This window comes from Aythya ferina (genome assembly GCF_964211825.1).
Source record: "Aythya ferina genome assembly, chromosome: 17".
Lineage (NCBI taxonomy): Eukaryota > Metazoa > Chordata > Aves > Anseriformes > Anatidae > Aythya > Aythya ferina.
Window position 1 is genome coordinate 7,690,093 of NC_140316.1, and position 26,093 is coordinate 7,716,185.

The 26,093-nt window shown below is 40.2% G+C and overlaps 1 protein-coding gene across 10 annotated transcripts in view; it reads right to left on the minus strand.

The window, feature by feature from the left end:
• Positions 1 to 26,093, minus strand: part of DEPDC5 (DEP domain containing 5, GATOR1 subcomplex subunit) — a 47,769-nt gene that overhangs the window by 7,033 nt on the left and 14,643 nt on the right. For 4 of the 10 annotated variants that reach the window (XM_084538605.1, XM_084538607.1, XM_084538609.1 and 1 more), the window contains exons 19-38: positions 25,828 to 25,864; positions 24,958 to 25,078; positions 23,443 to 23,666; positions 21,675 to 21,878; positions 21,109 to 21,244; positions 19,308 to 19,405; positions 17,125 to 17,190; positions 15,591 to 15,774; positions 14,196 to 14,356; positions 13,067 to 13,184; positions 12,735 to 12,902; positions 11,616 to 11,835; positions 10,577 to 10,710; positions 9,681 to 9,789; positions 6,869 to 6,931; positions 5,139 to 5,290; positions 4,292 to 4,369; positions 3,693 to 3,825; positions 2,568 to 2,676; positions 2,053 to 2,277 (exon numbers count right to left, since the gene is read on the minus strand). In XM_084538605.1, the coding sequence (XP_084394731.1) occupies positions 2,053 to 2,277; positions 2,568 to 2,676; positions 3,693 to 3,825; positions 4,292 to 4,369; positions 5,139 to 5,290; positions 6,869 to 6,931; positions 9,681 to 9,789; positions 10,577 to 10,710; positions 11,616 to 11,835; positions 12,735 to 12,902; positions 13,067 to 13,184; positions 14,196 to 14,356; positions 15,591 to 15,774; positions 17,125 to 17,190; positions 19,308 to 19,405; positions 21,109 to 21,244; positions 21,675 to 21,878; positions 23,443 to 23,666; positions 24,958 to 25,078; positions 25,828 to 25,864 (2,740 nt within the window). The remainder of the gene's footprint in view (positions 1 to 2,052; positions 2,278 to 2,567; positions 2,677 to 3,692; positions 3,826 to 4,291; positions 4,370 to 5,138; positions 5,291 to 6,868; positions 6,932 to 9,680; positions 9,790 to 10,576; positions 10,711 to 11,615; positions 11,836 to 12,734; positions 12,903 to 13,066; positions 13,185 to 14,195; positions 14,357 to 15,590; positions 15,775 to 17,124; positions 17,191 to 19,307; positions 19,406 to 21,108; positions 21,245 to 21,674; positions 21,879 to 23,442; positions 23,667 to 24,957; positions 25,079 to 25,827; positions 25,865 to 26,093) is intronic. The other 6 variants (XM_084538612.1, XM_084538610.1, XM_084538611.1 and 3 more) reach the window with 6 other exon arrangements.

Genomic DNA, 26,093 nt, shown 5'->3' on the forward strand with positions numbered 1-26,093 from the left:
ATTTATTGAGTACATTGGAGAGGAGCAGGCAGGTTATTCTCCAGTCACAGACTACACTACATACATGACTACAATTGCTAGTGCATGCATTGCTATAAATCAAAAGGGACAAGATTAGGTGTATCACAGGTCAGACTTCCACTGAGAAGGGAAAGGGGACAATCACTGGGCCATAATAGGGGAATTGGGAGGGATACAGATTTTAAGAGATGCATGGAGCTTGTTCCAGAGCTCCCAATGCTTGCATGCAATTTTATGTCACAGCCTGACATTTAGGGAAGGTGGGGAGGGGAAGAAATAAAAACCACAACCAAATCAAAGCCAAGAGAGGAACAAATGAAGTCACGTGGACCAGAGGTCATCTGGGTTTAGTAAAGCTCGTTGCCTCAGATGAGCTGGTAAAGTTTTTTTTGGAATACTATTTTGAAGAGGGACAGCACAGAAACATCAGCTAAACCAGTTCCCTTTGTAAGAAAAAAGTTCCACACTGGGCTTTCCTCCAAGACACTGTTATTCCTGGAATAACAATGTGAGCAAACTGGAGGCATTTTTCATTCATTCAAGGACTGCAAATTAGTTAAACAGCAGTATGGACATAATTACAACCAAAATGAAAGGAGGGCTATGCAGGTGTGTACTATGACACATGCTGTGGGAATACACTGGTAAAGAAAAGGTGAGAGGCACCTTTCAGTCTTTACCCACTTCCCCAGGTGCAAGCTTACTTAGTCTCAAACTTCTCATCTCACAAAGGAGGGACAGACATAGAAAAGTGAAGTGGTTTTCTTGGCCTAAGAAGCAAAAGATTAAAGCAGGAGCAGGATCTGGCCCAAGCCCTCCAGCCTCCACAATGCTTTCGGATGCCAGCCTATGTTTAAGGCTTTGGCTCCAGCCAATCGTTGAGCTAATAAGGTTGGATACTGGCCAAGGCAACAGATTTATCGTGTGACAAGGAAAAATATCCTGCAAATGTTGGCTTCAGGGAATTAACCATTAGTTCAGAATTCCTATCCTTAATACTTTCCCACTTCTGATGCTGCCCCTCTTCAAACAAGGCTTTCAGAAATACACAAGGATTATTGTAACTTCAGATTTAAGAGATACTGCACAAGCAATATATCACTTCTCTTCAGAAGGTCAAATACACAAAACAAGAGAATAGCAGAATTTTCTGTTTATCCCTAAAAGCAATAGGCCTTTAAAAGATGTATCTAAATAAATCTGAAGCTGCAGTTCCATAGCAATGATTTTTCTGGTAATTTTAAACAGTGAAAGGGAAACAACAGCAAGTGACTCAGGCTGGCCTAGAAATGCAACAAAAAGATGACAAAGCAACAGAGTCAAACATGCACCCAGTATGTTTCACAGGCTGTGGTAGTGTTATGCTTCACACATTATAAAATTTCAAATATTACAATGGTAACTTGTCCAGCAGCATCATTATCTTTGATATGCAAGCCCTACTGCTTCCACAGTGCAGGGATCATTTGTAGCTCAGCTTCCCAGGCTTTAATATAAGGAGTCTGTCTATAAATGATTCAGACTAGTCAAGAATCCTTCAGCACTGCATCACAGAAAGTTTCTCTAACACATCTGGATATCACTGGGACTTTCCAATGCGAAGCAATTAAACATGTAATTTTAGGTACAGTTTGCTTGCTCTGCTGTTCTCACAACTTATCCCTCCATGCTCATCACAGGCTGTGAACAATCTGTCTGGACCTACAAAGAGACAGGTTACTGTCACCCTGCAGAATTCAGAGATGACGACATGGTAGGGAGATTCAGGAGTAACAATTTATTTATTTATTTTTAAAGTCCACTACTCAGAAGCAAAATTGTCCTGCTCAGCCAGTGAAACACACCTCAAATCCATAAGAACAAGTTTACCAGCTAGTAAACAGGTAAAGTTTACAAGACGCATGCAAGGCCAGCATGAAATTTGCAGCTTTATTGCTGGTCCACGTGAGATCATACCCTTGGCTGGCTGCTCTTCCCCCTTCAAACTATCCCCTTGAACTTCCCCAGCTGTCACCTGTGCTGTGCATCTACCTAATAGTGCAGCTGCCTGGCTCCGTCCTCCGAAACTGCGGCTAAAGGAACTGTGCCTACTTGCATAGGAGGCTGGGCGGCTGGGCAGCCAGGGCAGGAAAAACGCTGGGATTTCCGAGTGCAGGAGCTCTTCTGCCACAAACGCCACCTCAAACCATTTCCTCTGGAAGGCGGAGAAGTCATCCATAGCAGCTGTGTGCCACATGGCAGGCTGCTGCATGCCCACTGAACAAAAAGCAAGGGGAAGGACAGATGACTGTTAGAAACAAGTACTCAAGATCAAGAAAGAGAAGTTGCTCTTTCTAAAAATAGGGAAGGAAAAAAAAATAGGTCATGTCTATATATTTTTTTCTTTTTAAATAATATTCCTGAAGTCTAAACATCCTTGATACTCTTTAGAGTACTGTTTTTGGTTGATCCCAAAGTGCATTTCTGCTGCAGCACCCGTAAGAATCAAGTAAAACTAGCAATTATGCAAAGTAGTAATGAGGAACATCTTGTAACACAATTCTGACCTCGGTCAGGTTCTTTGTCCACAACAATCTTGTAAAAATAAAAGCCATAAATAAAGGTTCGTAAAGCTTCTCCGGATGCATGGACAATCAGCTGCTCTTCTAGCATTTTCTGAACAACAAAAAAAAAGAACAGAACAACACAATGGAAAAGGAGAAGTCATTCTTTCAGTTACATAAAAGGGTACTAGAGCACATTAGGAAATCACGGATTTTTTTTGGTATCTTTTTGTCCAGATATGTGCCTCAGGAGAATACCATCAATGTTATCTCTTGATTATCAGTAAATGTAGCAAGCCCTTAACTCCTGGAGAAATCTTACTTGAACTTTCCACAGTTGTCTGCCTTCCTCCTTCACACTGCTCTGGTTATATAGATGGATTTATAGGAAGGTAAGAGGTCAGAAACATTCTAGGTTCTTTGCTAATTGATATGGGATCTCATTAGAAGAATGAACATCAGAACACTTCCAACCATCTGCAATAACACAGTTCAGAGAAAAAAATTCACAGACACGAGCAGTTTATCTTGCACATACAGTGTGTATACTTCAGCATCCATAAGAGAGAGGTTATATGCTGCTTATATATGATCCATTTACGAAGAATTTCATTCCCCAAACTGATTACCAGAAGAAAAACCTAACAAACTAAAAATCACATTAGTGCCTTGTCGTTCTTACCCAATGGAGAGTTTGTGGTAACTAGTAGCTAAATGAAGATTTATGCAGAACCGTCACCATGTATATATTATTTTTCCACTTGCATATTACTACCAAAGAACATGTTGCAGTTTTGTGATAGGGAATCCAAAAACTTCAAACTATTCAAGAAAAAATGATTTTGCTAGGATATAAATCAAGTAGCACTACGGAATGCACATTTATTGTAATTTCCACCACGAACTAATATCTAGCATCTACGAGGTGTAGAAAATTTTGGTGATAGAAGTTATTTTCTGCGTCGTCTTCATGACCTCACATTCTGTTGAACACATTTTTCAATACCTATCAACAAGAGGATTTTAATGAGAAACAAGAATTATTGCTATGCTTTCCTCTACGGTTCTACTTTCTTCACAGAGCAGGGTATTTTTAGCCCTCCCTACACCCCATGAGAGTTCCCTTACCTGCATTATGTCAATCGCCATGGCTTGCGTTTGCACACCTTCCACATTATTCACCAGCCAGTGTACAACTTCTGCACTGATGAAACAGTACGGCGAGAGGCCCTTCTGTTCAGAGAGCAGTTGTATCCCTGTGCTGAATCACAGCAAGTCAAACATGTTAACAGCCTGCTTAACAATTCTTGTAAGTTACAAAAACAAAAATCACTGTTAGGAAAAAAAAAAAAAAAAAAAAAAAGGGATAAAGATACAGGACAAGAAGTGCATGATGCCTCCAAAGTAAAATATCATTAGTTTCTGATAAGACAAAGGGCTGACATCAACAGCATTTCAGTGTTACTCTCACTAAGAATTCTTGCTTTGGCAAGACTAGGATTCTAACAATTAAAGTCTCTGCTGCACTACTAGTACCACGATGCCTATAAAGTTCCATGCTGGAGAGACTGGAATTGAGTAACAAAATGAAGCTGAAGTAACTCTTCCATAGCTGACAGGGGCTCTCTTCTAAGTGACTCCATGCCTCATATTCCTCTTACAAAACTTCCAGACAGATGTTAAACCTATTTAGATTAAAAACAAAAACAAACAAACAAACAACTTACGTGGGATGTTTCATGGCTTCAAGAATCTCTATCAAGGTGGAGGAGGAAGTCAGAGAGCTTGCTGAACACTGTTGGGAGCTGGGAAATAAACAAAAGCATGTTCAAAAACCATGGCAGCTGCTAGATTTGTTCAAATATGTGCACTTCAGAAAAATACTCTCTCTTCGGAACAATGACTTTGCCACCACATTTGTTTCCTTTTTTATCTTAATAGGGACAAGAAAGAGGCATTAATCCATTTTCTTCCCTTGAGGTTGTAAGGTCATTGCTATACTGACCCAATTCACACATACGGGATGAAGCCATATGACAGCAAATATTCTGAAGTTGCCTTTGTAAAAAAAAAAAAAAAACACACTGTAATATACAACCGCAGGAAGCAGGTGCTAATATAGTTTATTTTTAATATTGCTTCCTCCCCGGTGTCTCGCCTCCAGGTTGGAACCTCCTGGATTTCATCAACCTACTACATCTCATTAGGCCCGCAGGGCCCCCTTTTGCTAAACAGACAGAAGACAGCTATCAATTTTGGTCTTATGCTAACAGATTTCAGATATGGAATTTCTTCATTCTTCATTTCTGGAAGAATGAAGATCTTTCTTGGGGGTGGAGAAATCAGGCCTTGTGTTGATTTAATTCTGGAAAACTGGGTTGCAAGGCTTATTTTTACTACTGCTCTTTCTGCAAGCAAAAATGCTGCAGCAAGGTCTTGTGACAAGTGCCTTATAGTGCTGACAGACACAGCACATCTTGTTCTCAGGTTCCCATTTAAGTGCCCATTCCTCAACACCAGAAAGGGGAATGTACTGAACAGAACTGCAGTTTAGCACTGCTGTGCTCTTCTCACCCGCCCTCTGCAGTGCCAGCTGTGACATATCCTGGGTCTGCTACGTTCTGGGAACTTCCCAAGTTCTGAGCGTTGCCCCTGTCAGCTGACTGCCCTGTGTTTATCAAGGTGTTACCATCTGTGGTTGCAGGAACTGATTGATCTATAGAGACCTGCAAGAAGTAAACATAGCAACACATTTATGAAGTTTATGATGTAATCTTTTCCCCATTTCTTTTCTACCTTTCCCCCCAGTCTTCACCTCAGCTTAAGTCTGTTAATGACAAGCACCACTATAAAGCAAGCACGAGCATATACAGAAAGGATAAATGCATTCGTACTTCTGTTATCACTACAGAGCTACTGACAAACACAAAATTCATCACATCAGTATTCCATAGTGGCCCCAGTAAAAACGAGGATCACCAACCCCGCAACAGAACTAGCAATGCTAGTCCTAACCTGACATTTTAAACTTGAATGAATAAGTGTCATTATAAACATGCAATGGACAGAACAGGAAACTTAGTCACTACGAGAAAGTAGTAAGCAGTTAGAGAAAATAGTTTCAACTCCAACTCTGAGAAAAATATGCAAATGTAACACACAGAATACAAGTTTCATAATGCACAAAATCAGCTCATCTTCCTTCCTTTCTTAGGGTAGTACCAGGAGGCTGGTTGGCACCCACCCACACCTGTGTCACTGAGACAACAAGAACATTTTCCTCCCGCAGGAACGGTTGCACTATTCCATGGTAGACTGAATAGTTCAAAAAATTAACATAAAATCATTTCAGAAAGAACATGAAAGATTCACAAAGTACAGTCTGTAATTGCCATCTGTCATTAACACGTATGGCTTGGGAAAGGCATATTATATAAAAGCTAGAGAGGTGGGGGAGAGGAACATGAACAGCAGAGTAACTTAGCAACTCAAGTTGGTGTAAATATGAGGGCTGATCTGCCATGATGAATCCACAGCACATGCACAGCTAAAAATCACAAGCCTGGTAGTTTGACTTACAGGTCTGATAGCCAGACCAGAGTCATTTAGTCATTCCTTTTCTCACATCCCAGTGATCTCTCACACTCGCTTCTTGGGCAGCCAAAAAGGGCAAATGCTTACATGGAATCTGCAGTCCCTACATCCAGCTAAAGCCACTCTCCCTCCTCAGAGCTCACTTCAACCAGCAGTATTTTTTTACATTTACACTGCATTATTGGTAACTTTTAACTGGTGTTAAGCATATAAACAGCTTCTGTCATAACGGCTCGTTTAAACCAAGACAAAAATTGTGTTTTCAGCCCTCAGTTGTTTAAGGACCCAAGGACACAATTCGATTTGATTTGACCTCCTCAAAGCCACCTGTCAGTCAAATACCACACAAGAAATTTGCATGAGAATGAGGTAAGTAAGCTGTCATCACTTAGTTTAGCAAGGGAAGTTGAAAAACAGTACTTACTGAAACACAAAAAAGAGAAGCTTCAGTAGTTGACAAGACAGTACTGCAAAGGACAGTAATGCAGGGCACATGAATATCCAAAGCACACCAAAAACACTAATTGGTAGAAGGAAAGTCACATCCTCCACCAACAGTCACTGTGTTCTTTTAATGCTGTGCATCTCCCTTTCAACAAGCAGATCTGAAAACTAGCACAGGGTCCCCAAGTTGCAAGCTCAGGACAACTAACGCTCTCCATTGCCTCAGTCCAAAAGCCAGAGATGACAAGACTCCATTCAAAACTAACCTGTGAGTAGAAGGTTGATGTTGTGCGTGGGCTGCGAACAAAATCCATAAAGAAGGCCCCATCCTGAAGGCATCAGAGGAAGTCGCCCCATTAATGGCAACAGGAACAAGGAGATGAACAAAAGCAAATACAAGGTTGTGCAAGTATGAAATGACCACAGAGAGAAAGCAAGCGGAGAATGCAAATCCTAAACAGACCAAGAATGTCAGGTACACCAGAGTGCAGAGAATCAGGAGTTACACACGTAACCTTGCTTTCTCTCTCTGTACCAAGATATCATTCTTCCTTAGCACAGATGCTTTTCTGAAGTTTTGAAAACCACACCGATCAGAAGCCAATTCAAAACCATGGCCTTCCCTCCACACTTTATATGAGAAAGACTTGGGCTCTAAAGTAAGTGGGTTTTCACCCCAAATGCAAAGCTGAACATTGATATAGAAAATTGCAGAACCATGTGCAATGACGTATTCAAAGAAGGCCAACTTTTTTCTAGTCTGACAGTCATTCAAATGATACAGAGGGAGAAGCAAAGAAACTCTTTTCAGGAAGCATACTCTTCCTGTCAAATGCAGGTCTCGTACGGTGCAACGGAAAGGGAAGAAAAATCCATCACAACGATCTTTCCAACACTGTGTCTAATACTTCATGCAAAATTAAACAGGCACTGCCTATGCTATATGTTTCCTGCCTACTTACGAACCCTGGATGAATTCATCCCCTGCTGCTATTCAAAGGTATGTCAAGATTCTCTTATCCAAGACAATACAGTGAAATTTGACTAGATTTTAATTCTCTATTCGGAATTTTTTGTTCTGTTCCCTAGGCAAAATATTTTGTCTAGATTGCAATTCAGAGGATGCTTACCCTGGTACATAAGCCAGGGTTACACAGCTGGCAATTTACACAGTGCAGAAAGAGAGCCAGGCAAACTGTATCCATCAGGACAAGACTCCCCAAACAGATTATGCATCAAGCTAACTTATTGAATTAAAACACTGTGTATTGCCCAGTAACTGGCTGAAGTGACTGGTCAGTTATACTCTGAAACAGAGACGAGGTGGAGCCAGTGGCTCAGTTTTGTTTTGGAACAACTCCAACATTGAACAGCATCTTCGAAAAGCCCTTACTCCCTTGGCTGCCGACAGAGCACACAGCTGTGACAATTTGTCAGTGTTTGGACTGCAAGTCTCCAGACAGCAAATAGGCATACCCATTCTGATGGGCCCTAAGAGGATTGTGTGCCCTGGAGGCACAAGGCACACACTTGTTGATGTTTCCAAGTGAGCACAAAGTTGCCTGGTAAGGCTACCTCTCCACTGGAACCTTTCCAACAAGTGAGAGCCATCAGTTTGGAGACCACAACTGCTTCCCTCCAAGTCCTTATGTGTAAATACTTACAGGAGTGTTTACCACAAGAGCGTGAAATCTTTCAATTAATAATGCACTCTTAGAGATTGTACAGATACCCCTTCAGAGAAGTTTCTGAACATAGTTACTTTTAAAATTAGAGGAAAGAGCACTTTTTTCAATAGCATTTACTAATAGTACAAGGCCTGCTACATTGTTTCTAGCATGCTAATGTGCCAGTACATCTGGACATTGCTAAGAGAGACAATTTTGACTTTTTTTTTTCCTCTGCAATGCAGAACTACTCCATGTAGCATTCCTTCTGTCCTGTGTCCTACATGGAATTTTCACCAGTTTTAGTGGTAGAAAGAGACACTTAGAATTTCTGTATTTAAAGAGGGAAGTTTGATGAGATGATTTTCCAAAATGGCAGAAGAGGAAAATTCAAAGCCTGAATTATGATCTGAAAGTTTGCAAACATGTCTTTAAAGTCAATTTCTGCACTTACTTTTTCCAAGTGAAAGATTACCTGCTACTGATCTCACCCGTGTTTTGGAAATACTCTCATTCAACAAACAATGCCTATTATAAAGATGACTGCAGTTACTCTATCATTTCAATTACTGGTATTCCAGTCTCCAGAATATTCCAACACTTATCCCTGATGGTGGCACAAAAGGTTGGAGGTTGAAACACTAGATGCTAGAGAAAAATTCTCAAAGAGATTGCTAACTATCTAGACAGCCGATAGCAGGGAATATGAAAACTTTTCCTTTGCAATACTTCAGTTGTTGCACCCAAAGATTGGTCATACTTTTAAGAGTAGTATCTTCATTCAATTCCTTGTTACTCTTGCTGAAAAGACCTCCACACCATAATACAGAAAAACTATCAATTATTTCTGGTTGGACCTGGGAGGTGGAGTTTTGCCTTTCAAGACAGTTGCCAGGAAGGCTGAGAAATAGCACAGCCCTTTTTTTAAGCCACTGAAGAAAGCTCCAGGAAGACAGTCTTCTCCAGCCTGGAGCCCAGCCAGTGAAGGCATGACACCTAATTCATAGCCCAGGAACACATCCTCTCCTCTAAACAGAAGCAAGCGATTGGAGTTTCTGCTGTTAGAATTCCACTGGAGCTTCAACAGTCATGGTCTAGAACATAACTCTGCTCTGAAGGAAAGCCACCATGTAGATACAGGCTGCACTATACTACTTAATCTAAAATGAAACCCTGACTGAAACGAAGTGTGCTGCCAGAAAAAGAAATAGACTAATTACCAAATACCATTTAAATTAGCAAAGCATAAACAAATGCTGAGATAGTACGCCAGGGATTTCATCAGTGATGAAGAACTGAAGGATGGTTGTGCCCCAACTTCTCTTTATGACTTCACACACAAAGGAATGTGAAGTTCTCTTATCTGAGAAAATCTTATGTCAAAATAGACCATAAAGACCATAGTCTTTACCTTACGAGGACTGTCCATATAGGTTGGTGTGATAGCAATGCTCCCGCTATCTGAAGGCTGACCTGAGCTCTTTCCAGAAAGCATTGCTGCTTGCTGCTCCCCCAGAGTCCTAAAACAAAGGCAGAAATCCAGAGTTTATTCAAACATTGTCAGCTTCTGTCTGAATGCAACTGTTGCAGATGGGTATTACTGTATTTTCATCCGTTTGCTTCACCACACTCTGAAGCACAGAGACAATCCGATGTTTTTTAAGTACTACTTACTCCACATAAACACAAACCCTTGAACTTACTCAGTTTTCTTACCAGTAAAATTATTAAAGTATCAGCAATGTTTTAAAATTGTGTTTTCAGCATATCTGGTATCAGTACTCTGAGTTTCTTTGGACTGTTCTAGATCTGTACTGAAAAAGAATTTCAGAAGTTTCACAGGCATTTCAATAACTGTCATCAGTACACAGAAGATATTTTCTTTAGGCTATATTAATTACTAAATATTTATATTGAGCCTACTCTACTGATGCTGTGCACACATATTCCAGTTAAGCTCTTATATGGATATAACTGTAATAGCAAATCAGAAAGGGATGAAATCTTATATGTGATGAACTGAGATGCTACACTGAAAGGAACTCCTTCTAAATTACTAGACGTGAACTTCTATAGTCACCTTGTTCCTTCCCAGTCTCTGGTAATCGTTCTATCATGGAAACAGAATGAAGTAGCTGGAAAAGCACAGTATGCCCCCATCTCTACCACAAGGTTAGTGAAGAAGCAAGATCTCCCACCCCATTTTTCAATGCAAAGTTCCCCCAGTCTGCCTTAGCCAGTTCAGGTGGAAGATATGTAGTAAGGATATTTTAGAGCTCTTCACACAGCCTTATTGTACAGACTCACTTCTGACTAGCTTCCATCTCCAGCAGAGCAGAGAGCGCTGAGGTTCCCTTCTTCCCAATGGGAGGCCCAGACTGCTCCAGAGAGTGGGTGGGAATTGGACCAGCAATCTGCAAGCCTTTCATAGCAGACCCTTTCTAACAAAGGAAAAATAAAATCACAGACTTAGTCAAACTAGGCTTAACTAATAAGCAAGAACACAATACCCCACATCAGCAGAGGTTTATTAGGAAAACTTTAAAAGGGAGCTAACCACAGGTGCACAAGAAGTGGACCAGTCTGGTGTTTTGTATGGATGCCATTATCAAAATAAAGCAGATACTGTTCTGGTAATACGATGGTTTTGCTCTGAAATAAGTCATCCCATTCAGTGTGTGAATTTGAAGAGAATTTGATACACATTAACCCATTTCTCCTGATCCTCTTAAAACTACTGTTTAACAAGAACTCACCCGTATGGCTCTCTTTTCACTACCCTCTTCCTGAGCCTGCAACACACAGCCAATTCAGCTACGAAAAGTTACCAGCTTCACTCCCTCACAGGTCTTTCTTCACCAGTGATCTGCATCACAATCTGCAATGCATTCAGACTAACCACAACCACTGCACAAAGCGATGCACTCTTGCAAAAAGATGGCACCAGATTTGTGCTAAGGGCAGACCAGCTGGGTAAGGCACAGGTATGCTGTACAGCAGAGGTGGCCTCACTTAGTGAGAAGGAACTCACTGAGTTCCAATTCTGGTTCCAGCCTCAGCAGCATGATATACCCATTTCTGGCAAATGTAATTAATTTGATTAGTTCAGTAGCAGTAAGGTGCTAATATCGCCATACCATTTCAGATTTGAAATAGTGTATCAGGCAGCATGGCACTGTGCTGTATAGCCAGGTGCACACATTACACACGCACATTTACCCCAACTTGCTTGGGGTTGTCTCAGGTTTCTCTCCTAATACTTCATTAGATTGCGCAGAGAAACTAAAAGGATGACAAAGAGGACAAAGGCACCTTCAGCTTCTCACCCAACTAAAAGTTGACTCACTCGAATCATTCGATCAGATCGATGGCGTCGACGAATGCGGTTCAAACCTTCCACAAAGCGAATGAATCCATCTAGGAGCTGCCACTCTTCCTCATCAGAACGGGGCTTATCTCCGTACACATCACAGTGCACTTCTCCTTCCATAATGCGCTTTGTGGCACTGATGCAGGCAGGCAGAAGGAGAAAGCGAGTCCTCCAAAATTTCAGTGATTCGATGAGGCTGAAGGAAGGAATGTGGAAGACATGATAGTTCAGTACAGCTTCTTAGATATTTCACTTACTGTAAAATCCTTCATATCTATCTATCAGCTGTGTATTTCAGCAAGTAGAGTAAACATCTCATTCTGCTATCCCCTGTGTGACTAGAGGCAGACATGCAATGGAGTGGTCAGCAAAATGAACACCACTAGGAAGTACTGCAACACATCAAAGAAAATGTGAATGTGAGAAAACAAGGCCATCTTCGGAATAACTGTATCATGGGAATATATTTTGTTTTCTGTAAAAGGTAGGCTACAAAGGCTTTTCCTCCAAAAACAAGCAAAGAAAAAGGGATGTCAGAGGTATAATATTAGAACAGCAAGCATTTTGGTTGAGAACCAAAAATAAACAGACACAAACACTGGTCTCACTCAGAGAAGGTATCAAAAAAGCTATTGACACTAATGGAGGCATCCCACTAATGAGAAGACCTCCTGCTCCATATAGCTTGCAAGTAGAGCTACAGTTAAGCTAGGCCTAGGATTAAAGCAAGCGTCCATCAGATTCAAAACTAAATGGAAGTTTTGAGTCAGATCCAGAAATGAGTAAGTAGCCAAGAAAAACACGTTTGGGTACAAAATGCCCCCATATTTTTTTGCATTTGTAGCAGAGAAAAAAAAGTTTGTGCTTAATTTTGCTATCCAGACTTTGCATCAAAGATCGGATAACGCAAAAGCTGCACTGAGTAAGACTCCTACAGAGGTAAGAGCTGTTAACTGCATACGAGTGAAAGCAGGCCAGTTACTCTCCCTGGAGTACTGAGCATTTGTAGGTTGAACTCGTTGAAGAAATTTTAGGTCAAAATGGAAAAGAGGAAATTAGGACACAGAACAGCCTGGATGGAAAAGGAAACCTCACCTGAAATCCTCCGAACCAGCAGAGCAGATATACTGATCCAAGTAATTCCACTTATACTCTTCTAGTCTCTCGTGGGAAAATTCTACCCAGCAAGAGACAAATTCAGAGTCAGAGTGTGAGGGGCACAAGCTGTAAGTGTAGTTTATCTGAGCAGATTCATAAGGATACCTAAAAAAGACAACACAAACCTTAACATCAGCATTATCTATGACAGTGTTGCTCTTTCTTCTAAAAAGGAAGAAGTCTACATATTACAATCTTTCAAGTCCAGGCAGCTGGAAAAGCACCCTCATCTTATCATTAGCGAACAGTTCAACCAAAGAGATACTCACTTTGGCAGATATCGAGTCACAGTAATTATTTTGTCTTTTAACGTTACTTTGTGGAAAGTACGGCCCATGCTCAGCCAGTACTGATCTTCTTCCTCAGGCCGGTTTCTTGATACAAGACCTAGTTGTAAGAAGCAAAACACACAGCCTTTTAGCTTACTGGACTAGTCAAAACTTTGTCAACAAACTCTATCTATAGAAAGAGACTCTAGAACCATGTTTCTGAACTCAAACTAAAAGCCATCTTTCAGTCCACATTTTTATGGGACACATGCACAACTAGTCTTCTGTTCTCACAGTTAACAACATTTGCTAATATTACAACCAAAGAAAGGCATTCACAATTCATACACCACCAATACAGATCTTCTCTGGGCAGGACAACTAGAGAACAGACAACACAAAGTGTTGAGAAAGTGGTGGCTACAATGGGAGGTCAGGTCCACTTTCCCTTCCCTCTCTGTCCTTCATTTCTGGAACTAACCACTACAGGAGAAGCCTTTCTGCTCGTTCCCAAACCAGTGAATAACAACTACATCCCATTTGTGTGTATTCTCTGCCCTATAAGCACTGTATCACTCTCACTTGTCTGGAGAATACCCAGAAAAAGTCTGAAGTCAAACAGTAAACCAGATTCCTTCAACTGAATGTGAGACCATCTCATCCCACTTCCATTCCTCTGCAGTTTAACTAGGTTTAGCTGACTCACGGACAATAAAGCTTTACTTGCCTATCTGAGACTGCTTTCACAGATATTTTAATGTTCAGAAAATGCTTCTAGATTAACTTTCAGATACTTACATTTTGGAGTTTTGGGTCTGTCTTCCAACAGAGATGTGCCTGCCCTACAGTCATCATGTGAATTATGTTTAAGATGTGTTCACCCAAACTGCACTCAAGACATATTTAATTTGGGTTCCCCATCATGAATATGAGGCCAATTTCTTACTACATTTCCGAAACCCTGCAGCTGTTCCTTCATGGTGCAAGCTAATTGTTTATGCTGAGCCCAGATCAGGCTGTCTGCCACCAAAGGCTTCAATGAGCATCTATGCCTAAGTCGTGGAGGTTACTGGCCTTGGCAGAAGGACAGAAAGATAACAGATTTAATTCTTAATCCCAAGTCACTCACCTCGACTGTAAAGGGGACTGCTGCTGAGTGGGGGTGGCACAGTTGTGGCTGGTTTCTGTGGTTTGGATTGCACGATAATTTGATAGCCTTGCATGAGACGCTGACAAATGAACTCCTCAAACACTTGTTGGGCTGTCATCTGCACTCCTTCCTCATCTCTCCTGAACACAAAGGTTAAGAAGGAGACTAGAATAAGGAAGCTGACCACACACCTATTCTTAGCTCTGTGTTTCCTAATTGAGGATTTATCCCTGCCCTGGGCCCTGTGCAAGTGAAGCCCTCTGCCTGTGAAAACCAGCCTACAGGAAGAGGAGAGAATAATGGGTGGGGACTCTTCTGTTTAAAACAGGTGATGATAAGCTGTCTGACAATAGTTATTAACGCCTTTGAAAGCAGTTTTTAAACCAGGAACAGACACAAAGTCCAAAAGATTTGCTTACAACCAGTGTTAAACTTCCAATAAATATATCACTGATCCCTTTTATAGCACTTTACAGAGAATCTCAGTGCAGTTCGTAAATGTTCAGCACAGCTCAGGACTGGGGGTGTGCAGGCAACACTCCATCCTCTCCCACAGCGGGAAGTCTGGAGCTGAGAGAGATTAAAAGACAGTTCAAACACCAACCAGCAGCAAGCATGAGTAGAGACTTGACATCACTATGCCATGCTCTTACAACTACTTCCTCTCTTGAACTTTGCCCTCCTGCTACAAAGGGACATTTCTTTTTTTCTGTTTTGTCTTTAATCTTACTATTTCCTATGTGCTTCAATCACCCTGACTAATATTTTGGTTTGTTCACCCAAACCAGCAACATGCACAAGTCTTTCTGATGTCTTAACAATCATGGAAAATTTGAAAGATGTTTAAAAAGATAAAACACCTTCAGGGAAGAAAAAAATACCAGTTGAAAAACAGTTACCAGAGACCTCCAACAGAAGAAATTATATTTATCTCGCTAATGCTATTTTCCTCCAAGATTCTTTAAACTAAATAACCCTGAAAGTGGCGATAAACACCTTAAGTACTACAAGTACATGTGCATTTGTTCATCCAGTTTCCAAAATACTTCACAGAAAACAGATTAACAAAGATGATAGCTCCAGGTTGATTTTTTTTGATTAAAATACAACAGAGCATGAAAAGGGAAGTCAAGTTTTGTACATAAACTATCTCTAACAAGATATAGAACATAATACTGTCATATGGTAACATCAGAAAAGGTGCAAAGTTAACACTGAAATGAGAAAAATTGAAGTATTCTGCTGCCAGTTATGTAACCAACTCATCTTTCTCTTGTATAAATTTCAAAGTGTTTCTCTCCTATCAACTGCACCTTAAACACTTTTGACTCAATGCAAGGTACTTCATAAAAAAAAAAAAAGTGCTGGCCAAACCTGTCAATGTCAGCTTCTGGGAGGAGATCGTAGCAACCCTCAGTGTAATCATTCTGCAGACTCTGACGGTCAGGGAAGTAGTCCGTGGTAAGAGGGAGACATGCCGGAGTAGTGAGGGATTTCCAATCCACTCCAACTGTACAACAGAAGCCTGGCACTACGGGGGGAGCAGACAGTGTCAGAACTGCCTCGTTGCATCATTGGGGGAAGACAATGGGGGCATATATGGTCATCCATGAAAAAACAGGGTGCAGTGGGAGATGAAAATAATGTGTGAAGTGGAATGTTAGAAAGAATGAAGGACAAGTACGGAGTTGGCAAAAAGACAACAGGGACAAAAAGGAGGCAGAATGGGGAGGAAAAATAAAAGTAAAACAGGAAAAAGGGAGGGAGAGAAAGAGACAGAGTTTGTTAAACAATGCAGTGCACATGCTAATTCAATCCCATCATGCAAATAGCATTCAACGTTAATGCATTTAATTTTCTGTTGATTGAAAGCTAGAACCAACATAGCCACTGCCCTGCCAAAATTACAGCAAGTCAGGTGCATTTACACATTATTAATAAAAAAGATGAACATTTCAAATCTAAACCAGAAAATCAGACCAGCTTTGCATCCTAGACAATTGCAGAAGGAGCTGGGGATGAGCAGAGAAAGAATGACAGACCAGCCTCTTTCCAGAATAATACAACAGTGGAAAAGGGAGGTTTTTTTACAGTTATAAAACCAGAAGACAGAGAGAGGGAATAGGAAGACCAGAAAAATAGTAACTCTCAAAACAATCCTTTTCCACACTCTTTTCTAGAAATTATGTTGCTGATTCAAAATTACAAAAAAAACAAACAAACAAACAAAAAAAAACCAACAACAGAGCACTTGAAAATTAGACATTTAAAAGCGAAGGCTAAGTAAACTATATCAAATCTTCAGTCCACTATTTCATTACATTTTAACTTGCCTCAAACAATCCGTAACAAGGCACTCAGCTAACTGCTAATTCTTTACTTCTTCGCACAGAAGTCTTACCCAGTTATTATACTATAAAGATGTTAACATTAATTGGAGGAGCACTGCACAAAAGCATTGTACAGGACTGCTGTAATGTGTCACACACTTGTTTCTGTATTAGATGAAGGTGCATATTTCTGAGTAAACAGTACCGAATACAGAACTAACTGTACTACTTCTGCTTCAATTAGTTAGTGTCAATCAAGCTTTCCATATTGAGAGATAGATAAGAGTTCAGTAGGTTTCACTTTTTGCCCAATAGTGTCCAGTAATAAAAGAATTTCACATGTACTATAACAATCAGTTTCATATATTCTTAAGAGATGTAGAACTGCAATCAGTGAGACACACAATGTAGGGAGATCCTGACAATTACTACAGGGCAAAATAAAATCCTGCCAAAAGGCAAGAAGGCTTCTCAGTTTCTTGCCTACCACCTCGTTACGCTTCTATAAATGTCCATGTCCTTTCTCTCCTTATCTTTACACCTATGAAAACTCTTTTCCAAACCTTCCTGCTTCTTACTTGGATCTGGAGAATTAGAGACAGCATCTTCCAATGAATCCTTATTCTGAGGCTTGAGATTCATCCCTACAAGAAAGAAAAATGTGTTTTATTTTAAGCAACTATGCACTTTACTTACATTTCAAATACAAATAAAAAGCATGCATCAATTTTAAGAACATTATAGTTCACTGCCTTTAAAGAACTCAGGGTTCTGAACAGCAAAAAAGAACGCAAAGGTAACTAATGAGAAAAAAGACATCTTGGACAAAAATTGAACATCTCATCAGAAATGTTCAGTGGTTAAAACAAGCAAAAAACAACCTGCCCAAAATGGTGTAACATCTTGAAAAGGAGAACCCATAAAAAGGCAACTTGCTAATCTCAGTCTCAGAAGCTAAAGAACTTTTAAATATATTCAGAACCCAAAGATATAATGATTTTGATTGGTTTTCTCTGTTTTATGAACAAGAGACAAGTTAGAGAAGAATAACTTCTTAAAGCACAGAATTACACATTTTTCTGCTGTATTTGCATCAGTATTTGTACAATTACAGTCAAGCAAGCCATCCAACAAAGAAAAACCCAAGTTACTCTTCAGTTGGATCAGTTCACTGAGCTGCTTCACCATGTAGCTGTATAAACAGCTGTTGTGGCACAAAAGAGGAAACGAGCAGCTGAGACAACAAGAAAAATAGCTGACATGAAAAGCTTTTTATCAAAACACAAACTTTGGGAGGCCTCTAAACATTTAAAGGAGCTATTTTTATTTTATTTTTTATAAAACTGACTTTTATAGATTTATCCAGGGAATTGATATCAACACCATACCTGTTATTCTAAATAGCATTTACTAACAGAAAGGATGGTTATCTGCTTCCATGATGATACCAGTAAAACAGCAAAGGAGATGGCTCAAATTGCCATTCATCTTTCACTAACTCCACTAATGCCACCTGCCATCTAGTTAGGGAATTGCAACAAGATTTATTTGCTCTGAACTACCATCTACCATCTGCTGGACAATAGGGACAACACACAGAATGTCAGTGTAAATAGATGCAGTGATTTTTCACTGTGAAGCACATGTTGCAGCAAAACACGCTGTGGGCAGCAGAGAAGAGCCAATGAGATTCACTGAGAAATCATATTTTTGGAAATAAAAAAACCTGTTCCATTTCATATGTGACTCAAACCATAAGGGAGAAACATAAGTCAGATCACTGAGTCACACTATGGCAGCTACAGATGGCTGAGGGAGTTTAGTCAGGGAAGGTGCTCATAACAACTTGCACCAAGACAGACACAGAACATCTTCCACCATATACATGATTTATATCCAAACTACAGACGTGAAAGACTTCTATAAAATGCAAGTATGTTTATTGCCAGGATATGCTCTACATCTATGTTGTGCAAATTATATCCAGCAGCTGAAATACAGTTTAGACTTTGCTCTGGCAATTGCCATCTGGAAGGCAGAAAAAGTAAAGCATGGAAATGAAATGTATTCAAACAAAACCCACGGAAGGAAACAATGAAACAGAAATTACTTTTAATACAATTACGTGAAAAAAAGACAAGACAGACACAAAAACTAACTCTGCTAACAAAACAGCTTTACAGCTCTGCAAAGCGTGAGCAGAGGGGAAAAACATTATTGTTTTCATTCAAATATAATTTGAAGGATGATTTAAAAAAAAAAAAAAAAGTTCTTCAAATTGGTTTTGAAAAAAGAACAGAAGTGTTGAATGCTAAATTACAAAAGATCAAAATTCTCTTCCATTTGTCCTGCTTAAAAAGCACATCCATAAAATCAGAAGGTAGGCTGAAAAAACATAAGAGAATGCTAGTGTGGCATATTGTTCCACTTACACGATTCAAAAGAATTATTAAGAATTTCTACTGATCCGGGCCCCTGGGTAAGGTAAGAAAGAGCATTAATCTTCAGCTGAAAGCACAAACATGTGTCTTCTCTTTAAAATGTGATTAAATACTTTGGGCGCTGTCAACAACATTTGGTATAAACACTGCTATGTTCAAAGAGCTTAAAATCTGAAGAAAGTGCTTTGCTAGACAACAAGAAATGCTAGAAAACACTGCATCCCAGAATTTACCATGCATAATAGGTCTGCTGCTTTACAGATGTCACTGTTAATGAGAGCTTTGTCTCCCCACACAATGCTCAGTCGCTGTTTTGTTACCTGCACCATTGCTGCCAGCCAGACCATTTGAATACTCTTCTGTTCCACTGAAGCCCAGGAAGGAGGCACTGTCACCTGGATGCCGAGAACTGGTATGTCTAGAGAAAAACAAAGCAGCCTGTATTTTACCACAGATACTTTTCGACACTCATGCCATTCCATACTTTTACTGAGAACTGACATAACAAATAAGTAATCAGCCTGCCATCTCAGCTGAGTCTTTGCAACCATGTTCCTAATGATAATTGCAGAGATGGTAATAGGCACAAAAAGCAGGACTGAAAAAGCTGTAGCAATATTCCCTGTCTATCCATATTGTGTTCTTTGCCTCTAGCAATAACCAATGCACTATCTTCACAGGATGGTGGAGAACTCATACATCTCCTATGAGAAAAACAAAACTTACTTAATCTGATTTCATGGTCTAGAAAACTAGCATTCCAGACTGAGCAAATTGCTTTGGATGAGTATGTCATCCGCAGAGACCACAAAAAGATTCAGAGAATTATCAAGAACATGACAGCAGAAGATACTGGTGTTAAGACCAGAAATTTTAGCACACTACGATGTTCTTATGAAATAGTGAGAAGGCAATCATCTTATTTACTGTAGAACTATGGAACAAAGACTTTAGGATGACATAATCTCAAAATTATGCAACACACAAAGGGATTAGAGTATTCCAAAGGATAATACAAAGGGTAAGATAGGACAGCAATTTTCCTACAAAAGAAAACATGCATGCAACAATAGTTAGATTGTGCAGTTTCCTGAAAGATAGCTTGAAGACAGCAGGGAAAAAAAAAATCCCTAATATTTAAAAAGGCAGAAGATACCAAGAGGATCCTCACTCACCCTGGATATCCTGAAACAACAGGTAACAAGAATTTCTACAAGCATTCAAGAAAGAAAAGGGGGAGAAATACCTAAGTTACTGATAAAAAAAAAAAAAAAAAAAAAAAAAGACAATTCTGAAGTTGCCTAAGGTACCAAAATGTAAACAATATTTAAGTATAATGAAAAGCAAGGACAAAATGAATAATCAGATAAAAAACAGGTAAGAGAATAGTTGGAGATTGGAGAACTGTGCAGCTTGAAAAATAGCCTAGATTAAATGAGGGATCTAAGTACTCTCACTGTAAAACCAGCCTCCCCACACCCATGCTATAACCAGCAACAGTGGGGTGGGATCTTTCTCACTTCTCAAAGCCAACAGTCAATATAAGCTCCCAACACTGGCAAAAGCTTGTTTTGTTTTGTTTTTTTAACAGCAAACTAGTTTAAGAACATAGGTACATTCGCTTACAATCCACCCCTAATGTTCATCATAGCTGCACATTTCTTAACAGCATGGGGAAGATAGGACTGAAAGGACAAGACTGAAAATGCTCAACAGTTGCTGTGAGACAAAGCTATGCCCTGTGCTAAAAAACATTCTATTCTGGGATGAAGGTCACAATTATTGGGATAAGAAGTCAAGAATTAAAGACACAGGCTCTTATAATGCAATTTTGAATGATCATGAATGATTCATTGTATTGTTCATGTATTGCAAGCTGTGATAAGCTACTGCTTACCCCAAATTAGAGATAAACAATCTCCAGCCTCGCCAAAAGAGCTTTACATCTCAAAATAAAAGTACAGGCTGCATATGTGGCACTGACACAATATATTATTCAACTTACAGACCACAGCCTATAACTGCCTTAAATATATAGAACTTTATAACACACACATAACTTTAATGAAAAGGGGTGTTCATGCCAAGTCTAAACATTCTGATCCCTCCTGAGGACCTCACCTGCCAGTTGCCTCGTGGTAAGCCAGCTCAAGCAGTTCAGCAGAAGAATGTGTCAAATCCTGCTGCCCGTTGCCCTGCATTTCTGCCATATTCTGACGAGTTTGATGATGGATCTGGATAGCTTCTCCTGATGGACCTACACAATTACAGTTTGATCATTAATCATCTCATCTGTCCTGATTTCTCGTTTGTATTCATTCACTTGTACCCCTTTTGTCAACACCACAGGTAAATAACTAATGGAAATTAAGAAAGCAAGTTCAGGAAAGCTTCGCGAACTTGAACCTCTTGAAGCCAGCAGAGTAGAATATTCTTCTAAACATTTTACATGGCCTACTTACAAGGATTCACATCAACAGCCTCTATCTACACTTGTTCCACTGCATTGAATGCTGCAAGTTCACCAACAGATGACAGTACTTCCAAGAGAAAAGGATCTCTGCTTTATCAAGGCTATAAATTTCAACCACTGTCACAGTACTTCAAGTCAAGAGTTCACACTGGTTCTCCTGTTGCTGGACAAGGAAAAATCCTTAGTTATCTAATATGCTATGAAACAGACTTACCCACAGGAAAAGTGTGCATCCAGCGCCTCCTGTTAGATGTAAGTTTCATGGGCATGCGGGATGGGGCAAATGGGTTGATCAGCGCTCGCTGGGGTGTATATCCCCCAGGCCGGATGTGCAGCATGGATTCTGCACTGCCAACGTGGAACCTCCCAGGGGCACTGGAGTCACGTTGCTGGGACTCCAGCATGTTCTCAAGGACATCTAGAAAACACAACTTGAAGTCAGTGTGAGATCATGCAGAAGCCAAGCAAAAGAGTGAATTGCTTAGGGATATAAAGACTCCCCAGAGTAATTGGGAACAAGGTGAGTTGAGGAACAGGCAGGGAGATAAGCTGAAATCAATTTCAATCCAGTCTACAAGTTACAACACAAGAAAGAATTCAGATGAGAAAGAAAATTTCACTTGACATTACAACATTACTCTATACTGCGCCACTTCATATTAATGAAACCATAAGGAAATCACTTGCTAAGTTAACTACGAAGAATTACTTGAGAGCTTTGAGAACTCCTGAAAAATCAAAACAAAAGTCTGAGGTGACAAATGGAAACCTCATGACAAGTACCCAAAGACATAGCAGAAAGCATAACTGAGCAACATATACACTAGTTTTAAAATTCAAATTTGACCACTGGAATATGGGTTAATTCCAGAGGACATAGGACACAAGATCTCAGCAAGCTAGCAGTTAGTCATTACTATGTAGAGCATTAGTGCAGTTGTTATAGTGTACACCAGATGACTAAGAAGCATTTGCTCTGTTCAACAAATAGAAATCCCAAAGAGAAAGAAGGGTCTCATTTACCACTGTATACTGATTATCAGAACATGGGAAGAATTCCAGTTACTCTGACCCTTCCCTACCCATCAGTCCTATTCCGCTCACATCCCCATCCAGTTGGGCACCTTCAGCTGAGTCATAAGACTATCCTTCAAACTAAAGGAGTAACAGAAAATACCAGAATATCTGTGCATATGTTAATTGACAAGGGGGAGAACACAACAAAGATAAATGTAACGTGAAGTTCCCTGTTGGAAAGCTGTTCCAAACGAGTAAGTCCAATTCCTGTAACAGGCCAAATGATATTAAGTGTCAGGCAACAAGACATGAAAAGAGGCACAAAGAGCCTGCAGGGACAGAATTCTACAGTAGATCCAGCAATTGCAGGAGGAATACAATTCACCTAGAAATGAGTTGGGCTTGTGAAGATATCACATACTGTCTGAGAACAAAATTAAATTACAAGGGAAAAAAAAAAAGGAGCCTGTCACCACTGCTAATACACCAAGATAGCTCAGCAGCACTTTGTCAAAAGAAAGGATCCAAAAAGTGACTCTTAACGACAGCAACTCCCCATGGAGAGAAGTTAAAAGCAGAGTCCCCCAGGGCTCACTAAGGCCTATTCTCATTTCACAAATTATAGGTGACCTGGATGGTAAGAAGTTACTTGCATATGTCCACATTTGCAGACAGGCACAAGAGAATAGTCAAATATTAAGGAAGGCAATAGGCAAGGGAAAAGAGCAAATCAGTATCAGGACACTTCTATTTAGAACAAGCCAATTAAAAAATGCAATGGAATTGGACAAGGATAAAGTGAGAATGCATACCCAGCCATAGCTGGAGCTGCAGAAAAGCTGTAGTATGAATGCTAATATGAGCACCATCTTCCCTGTGCTGGCCTGGCAGTGGCCAGCACGAACTTCCATCTTCTCTCTCCCCTCTCACCACCTAAGGTACTGTCCCATCTGCCTCAGGCTGACCTCTGGTGCTGGTATAGCCCAAAGAGCTGCTGACTTCATACTGATGCAGATGAGGCCGTGGGATCATCAGGATGTTGGAGATCTTGCCCAGGGAGCTGTCGTCGGAAGCCTGGCTCCTCACCTCCTCTGGAGGTAAAGTGCGGCTCTGCAGAGAAGGGCTGCATGAGACATCATAGGAACTAGAGCTCTTCCGGGTACGACTTTCTCTCTCCCTCACAGACCTGCTGAAAAGAAACAAATATGTGCAGTGATATGAAATCATAAGAGATCAATTCATCCCTTCATTTTCAAGGGGATTGAACACACCCAAGTCATGTAAAAGACTCAATAGCTGAACTCAAAAAGAGGACTAACAAGAAGCTATCACCATTTTTCGACTATGTGGATATTACGTACTTCTGTGCATTATGCAGTATAACAACACAACACTAAAATGCTTCCAGCACAACAGCTGTGAAAAGAGCACGCTTGACCTTTGAGGCAGTTCTACAGACATCACACCAAGCTAATAATATAAATGTGGTCTATAAGATACTAGAACTAAGCCCATGCTGCTAGGAAAATTTAGCTAGAGGAAAACTACATGAAATTACTAACTACTACTAAGTTGTACTGGTATTTCCAGTGTGGATTTTTACAAGCTACTCATACTAACAACAAATGAGTCCACTTGCACAGATTCCTCAGATTTAGGCAATACCATTGAAAGAAGGCAAGCCAAAGAATACTTCAGAAGTTCATCAATCCCACATCCCTGGAAAAGCACTAAAATTTACATGTTTTTCAATTAATTTGGCCAGGACCTGAGGATAATAGAGCTTTCTTCTCAGAGGGAAGGCCATGAATTATTTTGGAACCAGTGCTGAGATTCTCTATTTCTTCTTTCATCCAGAAAAGCAGTATTTTCAGGGAAGATTCCTCACCACTCTCTTCAGCACCAGTTACTAAGCAGTGCATTAAACTGATGTTATTTCTACAACTACTTTCTTACTTTGTCTGAAAAATCAGCTAGAAACTTAGCCAGGGAGACTAACTTCATTCTTCAGACAAAATTAAAAATGTATCAAAAAATGAATGTTTACACCTTTTCATAGATCCCACATGTTGTTTTAGAAATACAATACCAAACAACCAGCACAGAATCACAGAATCACAGAATCACAGAATTTCTAGGTTGGAAGAGACCTCAAGGTCATCGAGTCCAACCTCCAACCTAACGCTAACAGCCCTCCACTAAACCATATCCCTAAGCTCTACATCTAAGCGTCTTTTGAAGACTTCCAGGGATGGTGACTCCACCACTTCCCTGGGCAGCCTGTTCCAATGCCTCACAACCCTTTCTGTAAAGAAGTTAAACAAAGTTGCATCTGTAACTAATAGTTACAGATGCAACTTTCTGTTCAACTGTAAGCTTGTGGAGCTTAATTCGCCTCATTTTTCTCAAAGCATGTTGCGCATCAAGAAATGCACCATAACACTGCTGCTCTAGAACCAGTACATTCACAGTCCTCTTACCTGAAAGTGGTACAGCGCTGGGCTCTGGATGGGCCTGGTAGTCTGAACACCTGGGCATCATAGCCATCATAATCAACCTGGATAGGCAGGGCATTCTCAGCTTCTTTTGGCGCCCCTAATGCTGAAATAAAATCATATAACATTGGAACCTCTTTCAAGAATGCTCAAGATCTGCATGGCAGAAGCATCCAACTCTCACCACTAAAATGTATCAATTGAAAAAAACTGTATACAACAATTTGATGATCAGAACAGCTGGAGCAGATGTCAGCTCAAGTATCGAAGTCTGTGCCTCTGAATCAGAGTTGCTGAGGCTCTAATATCTTTCCCTGTATATCCATGAGATTAAATCAATAATCAATAAATAAATCCTTGTACGGACAGATGCCTCAGACCACAGAGAGAACTGCACATTTTTAAAACAACTTTACAGAAATGGACTGCTTCCCTTCACAGAACATACCCATTATTAAAATGAGGTGGTATTAGAAGAATGCATGCTTCTTCCATTGTAATCTGTAGGCATAACACTGACAGCATCCCAAGCCAGCAAATGCCCTTCCTGTCCCATTCTCGTGAATGCTAGTGCTAGCTCACCAGCCTGACACCACCTATTTCTCTACCCAGGTGACAAGCAGTCAGGATGGAAACTCTTGCCTCCCTCCTTACTAGTTATCTGTTGAGAAGGCAATTCATATATGCACATTAACATCCTGGATGACGATTACGTGGTTTTCATGTTTTTCTTCAGTAATTGTCCTTTCCAGAATTTTATTAACAGTGGTTTGCTGTTAATGCCATTGTCTTACTACAGCTGTTTGTTAGTCTAGGAGTCAGTTGGAAAGATCATTCCAGAGCAAGATTACTCACAGGCATCTCGGCTATTTTTTGCTTTCTCAGTCAGTGGCTGGAGGGTCCAATAAAGGAAGTGTGAAGTTACCAGGAAAAGGAGAGAGAAAAGAGAAAAGGAGAAGGGAGACAGTCAGCATATTCTAAGGAAATATCCTCCAGCATGATAAAAGCATCAAACTTAAGAATTCATCCAGCTCACCCTGTGAGACAGCCATAACACATTTTAGGTATGAAATACTGATACTCAGTCACAAACCACAGTGTAAAACACATCTTTGCCAACA